The sequence below is a fragment of the Halichoeres trimaculatus genome, unplaced genomic scaffold (genome assembly GCF_033239565.1).
Source record: "Halichoeres trimaculatus isolate MK-OKI-2021-1 unplaced genomic scaffold, fHalTri1.1 fHalTri1_scaffold_1, whole genome shotgun sequence".
In the NCBI taxonomy this organism is placed as follows: Eukaryota; Metazoa; Chordata; class Actinopteri; order Labriformes; family Labridae; genus Halichoeres; species Halichoeres trimaculatus.
This window is the reverse complement of record NW_027437179.1, coordinates 8,817,998-8,833,502: the sequence shown is the minus strand read 5'-3', so window position 1 is coordinate 8,833,502 and position 15,505 is coordinate 8,817,998. Positions and strand designations below refer to the sequence as shown.

General features: G+C 40.7%; 1 protein-coding gene across 3 annotated transcripts in view; it reads left to right on the top strand.

Moving 5' to 3' along the window:
* Positions 1-15,505, top strand: part of cdk18 (cyclin dependent kinase 18) — an 85,004-nt gene that overhangs the window by 42,494 nt on the left and 27,005 nt on the right. For all 3 annotated transcript variants that reach the window (XM_074666651.1, XM_074666642.1, XM_074666661.1), the window contains exons 3-6: positions 5,279-5,415; positions 11,972-12,103; positions 12,757-12,813; positions 13,956-14,070. In XM_074666651.1, the coding sequence (XP_074522752.1) occupies positions 5,279-5,415; positions 11,972-12,103; positions 12,757-12,813; positions 13,956-14,070 (441 nt within the window). The remainder of the gene's footprint in view (positions 1-5,278; positions 5,416-11,971; positions 12,104-12,756; positions 12,814-13,955; positions 14,071-15,505) is intronic.

The window sequence follows — 15,505 nt, the reverse complement described above, 5'->3', positions numbered from 1 at the left end:
AAGGCGCGGCCTAAGTGGCCATATGTTGCAGCAGTCTTCCTTGTCTTTTTTATAGATTTTTTCTTATCTTTTCTTATCTTTTTTATGTCTTTGTATTTGGAACCTGTTGTTTTGTTATGACTGTTGGCTATAGACACCAAACTGGTTGCGTTTACGTGTTTTTACTATTTTTGTTCCTGTGTGCATCCAGGGATCCTACCTGTAACCATGATAGCATTGTTTACACATGAGATCAGCTTTTAGTGGCCCGTAGCATGTTGATGCTAACCGGTGCTAGACCCAATGTTTCCAGAAGTCTGTGGAGAAGGACCCAAGTACAGCCTATCCTTCCATCGGACATTATGGGGAATGTAAGATCCATCTCCAATAAGATAAATGAGCTAGCGGTGAAAACCCAGGACTGAATGGTTAACCGGCAGAGTGGCATCATGCTATTCACAGACATGGCTAACAGAGCTAACATTGGACATGAGTGCCCCATTGGAAGAATTTCACCTTCTGTGGGCAAACAAGACAAAGGAGAATGAGACTGAGCAGATTGTTGAGGAAGACCAGCTCTGCTCTGGACCCTCTGGAGGTGAAGGCTGACAGGAGAGTGATGGCCAAGCTGTTGTCTCTTATTCTTATAGAAGACTTTTTACCTTCATGTTATCAGTCTGAGCACATTTCAAACTTACATATTGATTCTGTCCATATTTCTTGTGGTTAGATAGTCATGTACATGTTTTTTACTAGGTTACACTTATCTTTATATTTTATCTATTCTTATTGTACCGTTTGCACGATACACTTTGCTGTTACTCTGTAAATTTCCCTTTTGTGTAATGAAAGGTTATTTTATTTTTTCTTATTCTAGAAGTCACAAAGCTGTGTTAACTGTCAACATGATCATGGTCTTGTTATGTATCCTTGCAGTTGTGTTATGATTGGGTCTGTGTGCAACAAAACCACTCACAAATATGTTCCAGAAAAAATGTCAGCAAGCAAATTGTCACTTCAGAACTCCATCAGCTTAGGGTTGAGTCTTGAGGACAGTAGCTCTGTCTATGTGTGATACTCTGACCATTTGTAATACAACCGTTTTATTATTGAATCTCTAAATACCATAACGGATCAAAGTTTGGGCCACATACAAAGAAAAACTATTTTTAACAGTCACATTGTCCTCGCTTTAACCCATTATAGATGTAAACCCTGCTAAAGCATCATGTGGTGTGCCATATTGGATTGTCCTTTCTCTAACAGGATGTCTAGCAGGCATCCATCCATATCTCACAGCAATCAGGCTCAGTGTGTGTGTGTGTGTGTGTGTGTGTGTGTGTGTGTGTGTGTGTGTGTGTGTGTGTGTGTGTGTGTGTGTGTGTGTGTGTGTGTCTGTGTCTGTGATCGTCTCTGTGTGCTCATATCAGTGTCGCTTTTGCTGACCCCAATTAGCATCGGCAGATCAAAGGCGCAGTGTAGCTGTGATATTCAAATGACAAGCAAACAGGTTGTCATTTCATCCCCCCAGCCCATTGAGACTGTCGATCAATCTGACACAAAGTGGACTGTTAGGAGAACGGCTGCTGCGTCCCCGTTTAGACCTCACTGTTCAGCTCGTCTGCTTATTTAAAATGTGAGGGCCATCCTCACCTCTGTCTGCCTGGCTTCTTCGTCCTTTTAGTGTCACACAGCAGCAGCTGCGAATGTGGACTGGAAGAACATGGGTCATGTAGTTAATATTTATGTTTGTGTGTATTTGTAAATCATGTGTTAGTTGAATGGAGCCATTGAAGAGATTAGACGTCTTTTTAACGTCCAGACCAGCCACCCTTGTTAACCATTGTCCCCATGGAAACAAGGAGTTAAAGCACTTTGTGTTTTATTCACCCTGGGAGGGAATGATTGTAACACACACAAACACACACACACACACACATGCCCCAGGCTGTGGATGAAATGGAGACACATGTCCACTTCAGACACCACACTCGCATCCCGGGTTACACAGCCGTGGTTTGCCATTGAAATGGGAGATCAAACTGTTCCTGGGCCCTGACAGCAGGTATTCAAAAGACACCGAGCAGGCATCAAAGACATCACACACACATTTTTTGTATTTTAATGGATCAAAGTCCATTCTTCCAATTACACTGGCTGGATATTTTTCATTCTGCTCGCCTAGTTTGCTCGTAGCGTAGTGGTCTCACATAGTGATGAGTCTTTTGTGACCGATTTGTTCAAAACATATGAATCATCTGGGTAAATGAACTGAAGTGAATCACTACCTGAAAAGATTTGTTCATTTTTCAACTTCAGTTGTGCTCTCCTCTCTCCTGTCTTCAGTCATTCTCTTAACACCCTAAGGAGCCGTTCACACGACAACAGTTTTAGGGTGAAATGCAAAAGTATTGCGTACTACCGTGCTGTGCTTGTGCTGCTCAATCTGCTGAATCTGCTGACTGTCTTTCAATAAAATGTGCATCTGTTGTTCCACTTCTGCTCTGAGCATTCACCAATACACCAGATAATCTGTCCAACTGTACTTCAGTGGAAATCTAACAAAAGCGGCTTCTGGACAAGACAGTTATAGCGCCACCTACAGGCCTGGCATGCCTAGTACAGCGTTTTCAGTCCCTCTGCATTCCCGTGTGAACACAGAATTTTTTCACCGCATTTTTTTCGTTTTCGGATGAAATGGGGCCTAAGATTCACCCAAGCCCGCCCTCACACTCCCTTTTATGTCAGTGATATGTACTGAGTAGAACAACAGGTCGGAGTCAGTTGGAAGCCTTGTGTTGTTCAAGCCTGCCCCTACATCTTCCTCCTATGTCTTCAAATCCAAGGAAGTAGCAAATATTTTATGAAACATTAGTTAATTTTTAGCTGCACAAAATGTATGTGCTTTTTTTTTAGCTGCCTTCAGTTTGCAAGTTATATCAACTAAATATTACTCAGCTGACTGTCTGAACATCCACCAAAGACGAGCTCAATGGATCGTGTTTCAGTCAGCACGGTGTGTGTGTGTGTGTGTGTGTGTGTGTGTGTGTGTGTGTGTGTGTGTGTGTGTGTGTGTGTGTGTGTGTGTGTGTGTGTGTGTGTGTGTGACTTAGGCTGAGGACTTACAGTCTCACACGTTCAGTCAGCCAGTCGTTCAGTGAACACAATGAACGGATCCCTCTCAGTTCAGTCAGACAGTCATCGAGTAATCTTGTACTGGCTCTCAGTGTGCTGGTATTGAATGGTAGACTAACTGGTTGACTACTCAACTACTTCAACCCGCAATCACATCAGTCTGTTACGGTCAACAAGTCAATACTCCAGGGGAGAGACCTCGGCTCTGATGTTCAGCTAAAGGCTTGTTCTGTTGAGAAAAACCACACTGCTTTTCTTATCATTATTTTTTTTTTTTTATTATTTGTCTTTTTATGTTAATAAAGTATGACCCGTAAAAGAGTGATGAATCACAGTGCCAGTGTTTGAGCTATTTGTTTTACAGGATACAACTTTTATTATGCAATGAAGCAAGAGTTAATAAACCTGCAACCCTCCAAAATGATAGAGCTAGTCTGGCAACCCCTTGCCACGGGAATATACCAACAGGCTAATTTGAAAAAAAGTCAAAAACAGACCAGAGATCTCATAAGTTTCTTAACTTGGCTTATCAGTAGAAAATGGGGCTACCTATGTGCACATGTTTCAGCTTTTCCAAAATTAATGTTATAACTGATCCAGTCATTATCCTTGCTTCTGCCATGTCCTCACGTAGCCATGCATTTTGGAAAGTTTCTATCTATCTATCTATCTATCAATCAATCAATCAATCAATCAATCAATCTATCTATCTATCTATCTATCTATCTATCTATCTATCTATCTATCTATCTATCTATCTATCTATCTATCTATCTATCTATCTATCTATCTATCTATCTATCTATCTATCTATTTTCAGACATTTAGGCCAGTTGTCCACACGAAACCCCAGTTTTATGTCACTGAAAACATTTTTTTCTGAAAACTCCAGCTAAAGTGAGGATTTTGAAAAACTCTGGTTTTATGGTTTCAGGTGGAACCCAGGAAACAGAGTTTTTGGTTCACAAACTCCTGATCTCCTGATCGGATGGCCACAGGTTTCACGTCTGAAAACACAGCCATGGGTTTGGCATGCTTTGAGCTGCACTCATTGGCAGATTTGCCAGGTGCATGTGGACAAAAGCATTTTTAAACATGAATGGGGGGGGGGTATTCATTTTTGAAAGCACGTGTAAAAAGCCTTAGTCACCTCGGGTATTCTGTGGCAACAAATGCAGAAGACAGATCAAAGATTTTCTGTTTGCATGATTTTATGTAAAATTCGACCTCTATTTTTGTTTTTACCTTTAAAAATGCAATTCACTTGGAAGAGTTTGGAATTTTAGAAGGCATTTCTCAGCCCACCCATCAGTGTTTCACAACTGGCCAGGAGATACGAACCTCCACTTTGGGAACCCCAGCACCAGAACCTTTCTTGTTGAATCTTTCTTATTTAACCACTCATTGTTGAGTAGAGTCGTGAGCTCTCATAGCATTCAAAACAACTTTAGAGACTGAAACACTGATTGCATGTTGTGGTCTTTTTTGTTTTCTTGAGCTTTCAGGCTGGAAATGATCTGCTGTACTATGCAACACTTGCTGCAATCTGTACAGATCCTCACTAAAAAACCTTCTTTACTCTGCACAAAGTTCAACACTAGCTTGATTACTGTCTTTACAGAGCTGCAGCCAGCAGCGCGTTGGCTGCACCTCAGGTTAAGACTGTTATCAGACAAAGGAACAGCCTGGCTCTCAGTAAAGGTGACAAAATCACCAACCATCCCTGCTAAAGCCTACTGAATAACAAGTATTAAGTCACCTTTGGTGCCCACTCAACTGAAAGAGTATGTTGGTTAGAAATATAAAATGATGAGTAAGAGCATATTTCTTTCAAGAAGAGAAATGTATGAAGGTGACCTCAGTCTTTTCATCCGCACAAAGGTGTTACAGTTACAACTTTGAAGGAGATTATATAATGAACAAACCATTGATTTATGTTTGCCGTGGATATTTAAACCTCAGATGAAGGAAACGTCTTTGAATTTACAGATAAATGATCAAAGAAACAAAAACTAGCACACTTTCCATCAATGAAAAAGACAGCTTTTCATTTTATGACTGAAGCTGCCCTGAAGGCTTTCTGTGGTCAAAAAGATACTTTCTGTTTCACAGTCTCTGTCATTGCATCTATAAATGCTCATTAAAGATGCTTTTCCTCTGCCAGGCCTGACTCCAGACAGACTGGGTCCCCCCTCTCATGATGCCAGTCCTGTCAGCCCTGAGCCAACAACACCGGGTGCTCAGTCTCCGTCCCATCTCCAGTACCACAGCAAGGCCCAGCACAGACGTTTCTCCATGGAGGTGAGGATCACTTTACTTCGTTTTCTGGTCACGCTGTGGTCACATGCTGCAGAGGCTCGTCTTCCACAGTAATTCACACCTTGAAGTAAAGCACTGATTGAGAACTGCCTGTGTTCAAGTACACATTAAAGCATTAGACGCTAGGCTGGCGGTATCAACAGAGCGCGGGTAAATGGTTTGGTCCTGCTGAAACTCCTCCCTCCATGGAGTCCTGTCTGTATTCCCACCTCTGCCAGCTCAATGAGATGAGTCACCTCTGAAGCTCTCAGCTCTCCCCAAAGCACCGGACTTTTTATTGGAGCTGTGAGAGAATTTGCAGCTCCACTTTTTTAGGAGAAGAGTTCCCCATGGAGAGAGCGTGATTCACTTTGAACCTTTCTCATACTCATAGCAGACAGTCAGGTGGAGTTGTGCCCGAGGGGAGTGAGTGCCCAGGAAGAAGAATACAAAATAATTATGAGGGGAAGAAGAGGACTGAGAGCTTAGAGAGTCTAATGGATTAAAAACTGAGGTAACTATTGCCTCCTTGGTTAAAGAATACTTTGTAGGATTGTAACCCAGTGATGGTCAGAGGTGTCTACCTAAAGTAGAAATTTTGCGTATTTATTAGTGCTGTCAGGCGATTAAAAAAACTTAGTCTAATTAATTACAGGATTTGTAATTAATTAATCAAATTAATCACATTTTAATCTCATATCTGCTTAAGGTCCCAAAATAAATAATTTGAATTCCAGGACATTAAAATTACATTAAAAGACACTAAAAAAACATTAAAAAATAAGGTGGGAATATATACAACACATTTTGAGGTACCCTGAGGCATAAGGCACAAATGAAAAAAAGTGTTATGGTTCTGTCTTTACACAATCTACACAGTCCTGCACCTAAGATAAGCTGATTTGATTTTTAGGACGTTTTTTGCTTCTGTTCACAATTTTACTCGATGTGGACTCAATTTTCACTGCAATATGAACTTTTATACTTCTATGAGGTCAGGAGAACCAGGGCTAAAGGCTAAAAACTGTGAGGAACTATGTACAAAACACTTAATTCAAGTCTTTGATCAAAGAAAAGTGAAGTATTTTCAGTTTTACATGCTCTGAACAAACAAACTGTTGCTCATTGGTGCAGAGCAGCCCCAAGCTGAAACATGACACCAGGAAGATGGAAGGAAATTTTCAAAGAATTCATAGATTTAAATACAGGATATATGTCGATCATTCAGGGCTTGTTTGATGCAGTAAAGAGTGTAAAATTACCTGTTTTTTACAGAATTGAGCTAGAGCAAACGGTTGATTTTCTGCAGATTTTCAAAAAGGACGTGTGAATAAACAAGATGTGGACAGCAGTCCCCTTAACACCGCTCTTTCTTCCCCCCGGTTCAAAGCATGTTGCTAGGTGTGATACATTCAGGGACCGTCGGAAATTTGAAAATCTGACGAGAATACCACTTTTTTCATGTGGGACAAACGGTTTGTAAATGCTAGACATTTGAAAATAAGTGCGTATTTGAATGCCCTGCGGGTTTGGGATCCAGATTAATCTGCGTTACTTTTTATGACGCGTTAATTTGCGTTGTAATTAATTAATCTAATTAATGCGTTAAAATGACAGCCCTAGTATTTATACCTCACTGGAGTGTTTTATTGGCTGACTTTTTACTTCTGCCTTTTACATTTTCAGACAAATATCTGTTCTTTCTACTCCCTACATTTTAAACTCCTGTTTTATTTTGGCTCATTTTTATTCCAACCTGTCATTAAAAAAACAAAACAAAACACCAACAACACCAAAAACACACACAAGAAGTAAAAACCAATCCAGATAAATTGCACCATCTGGATAGAGTAAATTGGATTGTGGTTGTATGAGAGGTATAAACATAACACTGTCTGAGCATGAGTTGGAATAATAAGGCACAGTGAAGTTCCCAGGTGAACACACTGTACATCGTGACAGCCAGTCAACATGAAGAAGACCCAGTGCTTGCTGCTGGCATAAAACAGGAAACAGCACTTTATAAGGATGGTGGCTCTTATAGGAAAAACATAACAATTATTCAGAAAATAACCCATGGTAACCTTAAACTACTTATGCTTTAGTCTGGCACTACTTGGAAAATCAAATGAATTTGACCTACATGGGGGGTGCTGCCGGGGGCTGCACGGTGGCGCAATGGTTAGCGCTGCAGCCTCACAGCAAGAAGGTCACCGGTTCAAATCCCCACCTTGGCCGGGGGGCCTTTCTGTGTGGAGTTTGCATGTTCTCCCCGAGCATGCGTGGGTTCTCACCGGGTACTCCGGCTTCCTCCCACAGTCCAAAAACATGCTCATCAGGTTAATTGGTCACACCAAATTGTCCCTAGGTGTGAGTGTGTGCGTGCATGGTTGTCTGTCTATGTGTCAGCCCTGCGATTGACTGGTGACCAGTCCAGGGTGTACCCCGCCTCTCGCCCAATGATTGCTGGGATAGGCTCCAGCCACCCGCGACCCTAAAACAGGCTAAGCGGTATAGAAAATGGATGGATGGATGGGGTGTGCTGCCATTGGGTGGCGGGGCGCTTCCCCAATATAATCATAGGGGAAACACTGCAGGTGTTTTGATAGTGTCTAAATGAATCAATCACAATAGCAAGCCTCAATTCGTTCAAAGCGATTTATTCCATGTTTAGTAAGATCCAATTGGTCAACAGCAGCTGCTCCAAATTTTCCAGCATTAACATTTTGACAAAACTTTATTGTCATGATGGCCTTTACAGTGCACTTTAGGCTCCTGTGGTGCAACCTAAGCTTTTGTCCTTAATGGCATTTGTTCCCCTTACACTTTTACTTTTATACTTTAAGTAGTTTTGAAACTAGTACTTTTACTGAAGTAAAAAGCTCAAGTTGATACTACAACTTCAAAAGTCTTTTTTAACCCTACTATCTATACTTCTACTTGAGAAACGAATGTGAAGACTTTTGACAACTCTGATGATGGTGAGTGTTTTATAGTGACTGAGACGTCAGAAAGATCTGACTGGTGTGTATTACTGTAATTTACAGACAGCTGTCATTCATACAGCCATCTATTGTCTGTACTGATCTCGTTTGGGATCACGTAGGCTGGAGCCTATAACAGCTTTTTTTTAGGTGACAGGGAGGATACACCCAGGAAGAGGTCACCAGTTCATCACAGGGCTAACAGCCAAAGTACACGGGATGCCACTCAGTCACAGCAGTGGATCAGATAGGTTTCTATTCAAGTCAATATGTCAGCTCACACCAGCTCTGCTCTTTCACGTTCTGTGTGTTTCTCAGCTCCAGCTGATAAGAGCCTTCTGGGTTCTTCCGTTTTGGCTTACCAGAGTAGTGACATTTTAATTCACAGAAAGAAGACCAATGCCTTAAATACACCAGATATGTCTTTAGTCCGGCTCTGCTCCATTGTGTGTTTGTCCGCTCACACCGGCTGCGTGTTCAGTCTGGCAAGCTGCTTGACTGACAGACTTTATTCATGTTGGGCTGTAAAGCCTCAAACTTGATGGCCACTGGTCTGGCTACACCCATTATGTCAGATTTTTGTTATAGCTTAATACGAAATGATTTTGACTCAGTTTGTTGAATTTTGAAGGTCAGTTGGTGTTTTTAGGTTGTTTCCATGCACAACTTCCTGTCCCCAAACAGGAACTCGATCTTCTCTACGCTGAATTTATACATCACAGCTCTGCATCCGGCAAAAATAGGATGGCTACGTATTACCTGCGACCTGATGGTCCAGCTTTGCAGCCAGACTGTAACGGAGCAGATCCAGTGTAAGATGACACATTGGCTTGATCGGAAACCTATCTGATCTATTGCTGTGACAGAGTGAAGGCAGACTGCAGAAGCATCTGGTGTATTTTAGCCGTAAGTGGGACAGGAAGTCGCTTACGGAAACTACATAAGAACAAACAACAACTTTCAAAATAAAGTACAAAAAAAAACAACAGAATGTGCAGAGTCAAGACAGAAAACAACAGGGTTCAAGTTTCACAGTTGGACATAAATAAGGAGAGGCCCATTAGAGGACGCATGGGACCTCCTCAGTGTCACCACTCCAACGGTCTGGTTGTCCTGCTATATGCTGGACTGAAGACGCAGCCGCTGAGAGCTGGTGGATCACAGAGCATATGGTCAAAAACCAGAGACAAATAGAGACACATACATACTCACCCCTGCATATATTGAAAAGAGTCACCAACTAACCTGAAGAACATGTCTTTGGGCTGTGGGAAGAAGTTGAATTACCTGGAATGAATCTACACATTCACAGGAAACACATGGAAACCAAGAGATTTATTTATCCGTCCAAACAAATAATGGCCTGCAGCAAATAGTCAGTTAATCATTTGTTATTGATCAAAACTTTTTGAGCAAGTAATAAATTATTGACCCCATTGGAAAAAGTTTCTTCCATCTCTTCTCTAAGTTTGTACTTTGTTAAAGATATGCACATCATGATGCTATAGCAGAAAACATTAGAACCATCAATGAGAAATCAATCAAAAAAGTCTTGGTTTAATGAAGTAAAGCCTCAGCACTCTCCACAGTTGCCCTTGGCAAAAATAAAGACAGCATTTGCTCTGCGGGTATACAGTAAGTGCTGCATAGGAAAGTGTTTAATGCTAATCGATAGCTAACCCTGGATATGTTTGAGTTGGATGAGGCAGACTTTTTAGAAAGTTATGGGTACTCCCTTATCAGTCAAGTTAGCCGTGCCCTTTTATGGGCAAAAAGATAAGTTTAATAATATGAGAAATTACAAGTTATAGATCACCTCCTGTAAATGTGTGCTAATAGAGAAATAAGCCTTTCAAACTTGTTTGAATCAGGCTGTAAACATGTATTATAATGTGATACAAATCAGCTTTTTGGCTTTCTAGTGTTTCTGCAGCCAGCCTCAAGTGAAATCTTGCAGAACTGCAGATTTAAGAATTATCTGAAGTACTTCATTTCAATCTGGCTGGAGGTTTTCCTTTGTTATGCTTAAATTACTAATAAGTTGGTTTCCATCAGATGATGAAAAACCCTCATCAACCTTTAAGGGTCCCAAGATTGTACTCAAGTCAACTCAAACTTTATTTGTAGAGCACATTTAAAACAACCGGTTGACCAAAGTGTTCATTCATTCATTTTCTATACCGCTTATCCTGTTCAGGGTCGCGGGTGGCTGGAGCCTATCCTAGCTGTCATTGGGCGAGAAGCGGTGTACACCTTGGACTGGTCACCAGTCAATCACAGAGCTGACACAGAGACAGATAACCATTCACTCACCAATTAACCTGATGAGTATGTTTTTGGACTGTGGGAGGAAGCTGGAGTACCCGGAGAGATCGCACGCATGCACGGGGAGAACATGCAAACTCCACACAGAAAGGCCCACCAGCCAAACTGGGAGTCGGACCAATGACCTTCTAGCTGTGTGACTGCAGCATTAACCGTTGTGCCACTGTGCAGCCCTGACCAAAGTGTTGTATAGATTAAAAGGAGCACAAATAACAACATATAATACTGAAATACATAAAAAATACATAAAATCAGAGCAAATATAACATGGAAAGTCATGCCAGATGTCTATTCAAACACTGATTAAAAGCCAGGGAGAAGAAGTGAGTCTTGAGAGAAGATTTAAAAACCTCAGTTGACCCCATGGAGTGGATATGCCAAGGCAAGTTGTTCCACAGTGTGACACAAAGCCTCTGTCACCTTTAGTTTTGTATCTGGTTTTGGGGGTGACTGGAAGCAACTTACCTGTTGATCTTAGTGTCCTGGCAGGGACATGATGATGAATAATTCGTTCAGGGACTGAGAGGCAAGGTCACGATAAAATTTAAAAATCTATTCTAAAAGCCACTGGGGGCCTGCGCAGCAAAGCTAAGACAGAGAAATGTGGTCCTGCTTATGTTTTTGGTGAGTTGATGGGCAGCTCATAGGCTGTATACAAAGTGGACTGCATGGCTCCATTTTGAAGCCGAAATTCCCCCGTCACAAGCGCCGCCATTGGCAGCAGTTGTGCAGGCAGAGTCTGTGCAGTTGAGGCAATGAGAGAGTCTAAGTGGAGCTGGGTGACAAAAGTAAATATTATTATTTATCTTTCAAGAGTCTTATTTCTTCTTGGCTCTCCCTCCCAAAGTATTTAACGATCCCTGGGAAAAAAAAACACAAGAACTGCAGCTGTCAATAATCGTTACACGTGCCGTAAAGCCTTGTTTTTAACCTATTTTAACCAATGAAAACGAAACTTTTCAGTAAAAAAAGGACCTTAATACAAGGCAGCCAAATAATATTTTCAAATCACCACAACATTTGGACGTAAGAGACATTTCTAAGAGGTGTATTCATTTTTTAAAGTTTGACCACAGCCCATCTGGAATGACTGGGGGGTAGGATTTTTTGACCTATACTGCAGCCAGCCATCACGGGAGCAGATTATGTGGCAACCTCCCTTCAAGCCGAGCAAGATGACATCCATTTTTTCTACAGTTACATGTTACATTAGTCTGTTTTCAACTTTTGTGTCCGTTGGCTTCTTGCAGGACGTCAGTAAGCGCATGTCTCTGCCCATGGACATCCGTCTGCCTCCAGAGTTTCTCAAGAAACTTCAGCTGGAGAGTGAAAACTCTCCTCCCTGCAAACCTCTCAGCCGCATGTCTCGCCGTGCCTCACTGGTCAGTACCTGAACATAAACACTCAGCCACTCTGCACATGTAACAGCCTCGAACTCAGGTAGAAAGATTTTGGCTTTTTTATCATTTTGTTAACAACAACAAGTAGTCCAAAGAGCCAGCATCTGTTGGATAAACAAGGCCAGCTGTGCTCACTTGAGAGACATTGGCTGCACAATGGAAAACATAACATATTAACTGTGGACTTGCTGTGTTGATCCTAAGCAACCAACCTTTATACATACTCCTTACAGTCATAATAATGCAACATGACAAACCTCATCTGTCTATGACATAATCAGTTTTCCTCCTGTATTGATTGCTGTGCAGCTTATGTTCACTCAACCTCCATAAAAACCTCATTACTCTACCCGCATTAGCTTCTTGTTTATTCTACTCACCCACCTGGAGATAAGTCTTCAAGTCAGCTCTTATTACAGAGCAAATTTCCTCTCTGCAAATTATTTTTCCCCTTATCTGTCCTCCCTTGATTAACTGAGTACCTTCAGTATTAAAATCTACAGTTTGGCTGATAAAGTCAGAAAGGATTTATTTGACATTAATTAAAAAAATAACTTTTAGTCATGAAGACTGTGCAAGTAAGTTTTTAAAATTCTCAAATGAAAGGTGATGATGTGTCTTTTTCTTGCTTCTAGTCAGACATCGGCTTTGGAAAACTGGAGACGTATGTGAAGCTGGGAAAACTGGGAGAGGTACGTCAATCAAATCACTCACACGTGCTACGTTTAAAGTTTTTTAGATAGAAACATCTGACAGCAAGTCTCAATAGGGAGATTAGTGCACAGCTGCTACACCAACAGCAGCCATAGATCAACACATGAAGACTTGAAGATGGATCGAAGAGTCAATCATGCATCTCTCTCGTGTATCATTTTAACCACACTGACAGATCTATATCTGATTCCTCGTTAGACTTAATGGGATTGCTGAGCGACACAGGGGAGGGCAGCCCGTCAGAACAGAAACATCACATTCCCTTTTGTTTCCAAGCTAAAACAACACAAACGTTGGCACCCCCATGGGTCCACTTTCGTGCTTTAACTCATTAAGCTTCAAAATACACAGTCTGCAATTAGCATCCACACCATGTGCTCAATCCAACATGTCGTGGAGTAAGGAGTGCTTCGACATTGCACGATGCAGCCTTTTGAATATCCCAGCGTTTATCCAAGAACAGTTTTTGCCTGAAGGAGTGAGGAACGATTAGTGACAGAAGCTGTCTGCATTAGTCGCAGTCACAAGGCTGAGCGGCAGATAAAAGCAGTGAAGGGCCTGAATGAGATGCTTTTGTGGTCAATTATCATAACCTGTGCTTCACAAAGGTTTGGTTTGTAGGCAGCGGAGAACTGTGAGTCTCACATGTGGTCATTAGAGAAGAGATCATTATGTTTCATCATCATTTCTTAATACAGAAGAATATTTTTTTTCCTTTTAGCTTCCAGAAAGTTAATCTGTAGTAATCATAACACCCACACAGTGATAGAGGAAAGTCAGCAGTACAGAGCTGACTGAGGGATGAGCTGTGATAGTAAGAAATCAGATGTTCAATTATTGCAACCCATGGATTAATACAAAACTTTTGCGGTGCATCATGCATTACTTAAGTGTAATGCTGCTCATGGGCACTTGTTTTTTATGACTTAAGATCTGATTCATTTAACATGACGGGGGATGAAAACATAAACAGAAAATTAACTTATCTCTTTCCTGGGGTTGATTTTGGTTGACTTAAAAAAGAAGCTCTTCAAATCAATTTTGTTGAGATTTGATGGTGTGTAACAAGACAAAAGTAAACAAACAAAACACGAGTTCATGTTTGTGGTTGTGTTCACAGGGGACTTACGCCACAGTGTTCAAAGGGCGGAGCAAACTCACAGAGAACCTGGTGGCGTTAAAGGAGATCCGTCTGGAGCACGAGGAGGGAGCGCCCTGCACCGCTATCAGAGAAGGTGGAGCTACTACACACACACACACACACACACATTTCATACTGGTTTCTGTCAAAGTTTATTGTCCTTAGGAATGAATAAAGTTTCATTTGGGCGGAAGTAAGTAATTATGTTTAATCCTGTTACTGTAATTGACCTATGGCTGAGCCACACCCCTTCCACTCACTCAACAGGGTAGGAGACATTTCACAGGATGCTATTGATGATTTTTGGAGACAGGAAGATCACATTTCATCTTGAGGTCACCAAAATGGTCTTAACTAGACAATAAGGGGATGTGTTAATCATCTTATTGTTCAGAGGGTCAATAAAAAGCTTCAGTCACAAGCCAAAATTTACAGATCCCAACTTTATCAAACGTGATCAACGGCATCTCGTTGCCATTAGCATCTTAGACAACAAGACAGAGGATTAGCATGAGAAAGTGGGTGAGAAAAAAATAATGTCCTTTTTTTTTTACCATCTTTTTGTGTGTGTTAGTTTGGTTCGACAGTATTGACACAAAATCATTCAGCTAATGTTTGCAAACCTTTGTTTCTCATTTTGGCTATTACAGATAAGCTAATGAAGCTAAGCTCCAGAAGCTAACGTTAGTATAACTAGAGCCCTTTGGACGACAGCTAACAATGATGTACAATCACCAAAGTACAAAAACTAGGACGAAATAGGTCAGTGAACTCCCACAAACAAAGGGACATGATGAACAGCACAGCTAGGAGCTAACAGTTGGCTAACTTTAGCAAACGCTAGAGAAAATACCAAACTGTTCATCAGACTGCAGTGGTGGTTTTAATGTTAAAGAAACTTTGTTTTTCTTCAGCTTTATCCATTTGTGTCAGAGTTGCATGTAATAATTAATTAATAAATAATAATAATAATTTTATTATTTGTATAGCACTTTTTAAAACAAAGTTTACAAAGTGCTTTACAAGCATTCAGCACAAACAAAGAAACAATAAGCACAATAAAATAAAATCAAAAAGCAGTGTAAAAGGACAAAGGGTGGAACGGTCCTTTCCATAAATTATAATACTTAATAGAAACCCAGACAATACAAGAACCATGCGGTCTACAAAGAGAGACCATGAGGACCAAACATAAAAAACATAAAATCAGCAAGAATAGGAAACGCAATTAAATAAATGAAAGTAAATACATAAATAAAAACACATAATAGTATTAATAAATTAACCAAAAGGAGTAAAATAAAATAAATAAATAAATAATAATAATATAATAATAATAATAATAATAATAATAATTCATTAATAGCGTTTGAACGTTTTTGAACTAAAAATCTGAGAAAAACCTTATAAAACCTAACAAAAACCGACCCTTTGCAATGTATTTTAGTGGACGTGCAGGAGAATGTCCGAGTGTTTTGGACGGCTATACCCACTGGGCGGGACTTAGCCATAAGTCAATTTAGAATCTT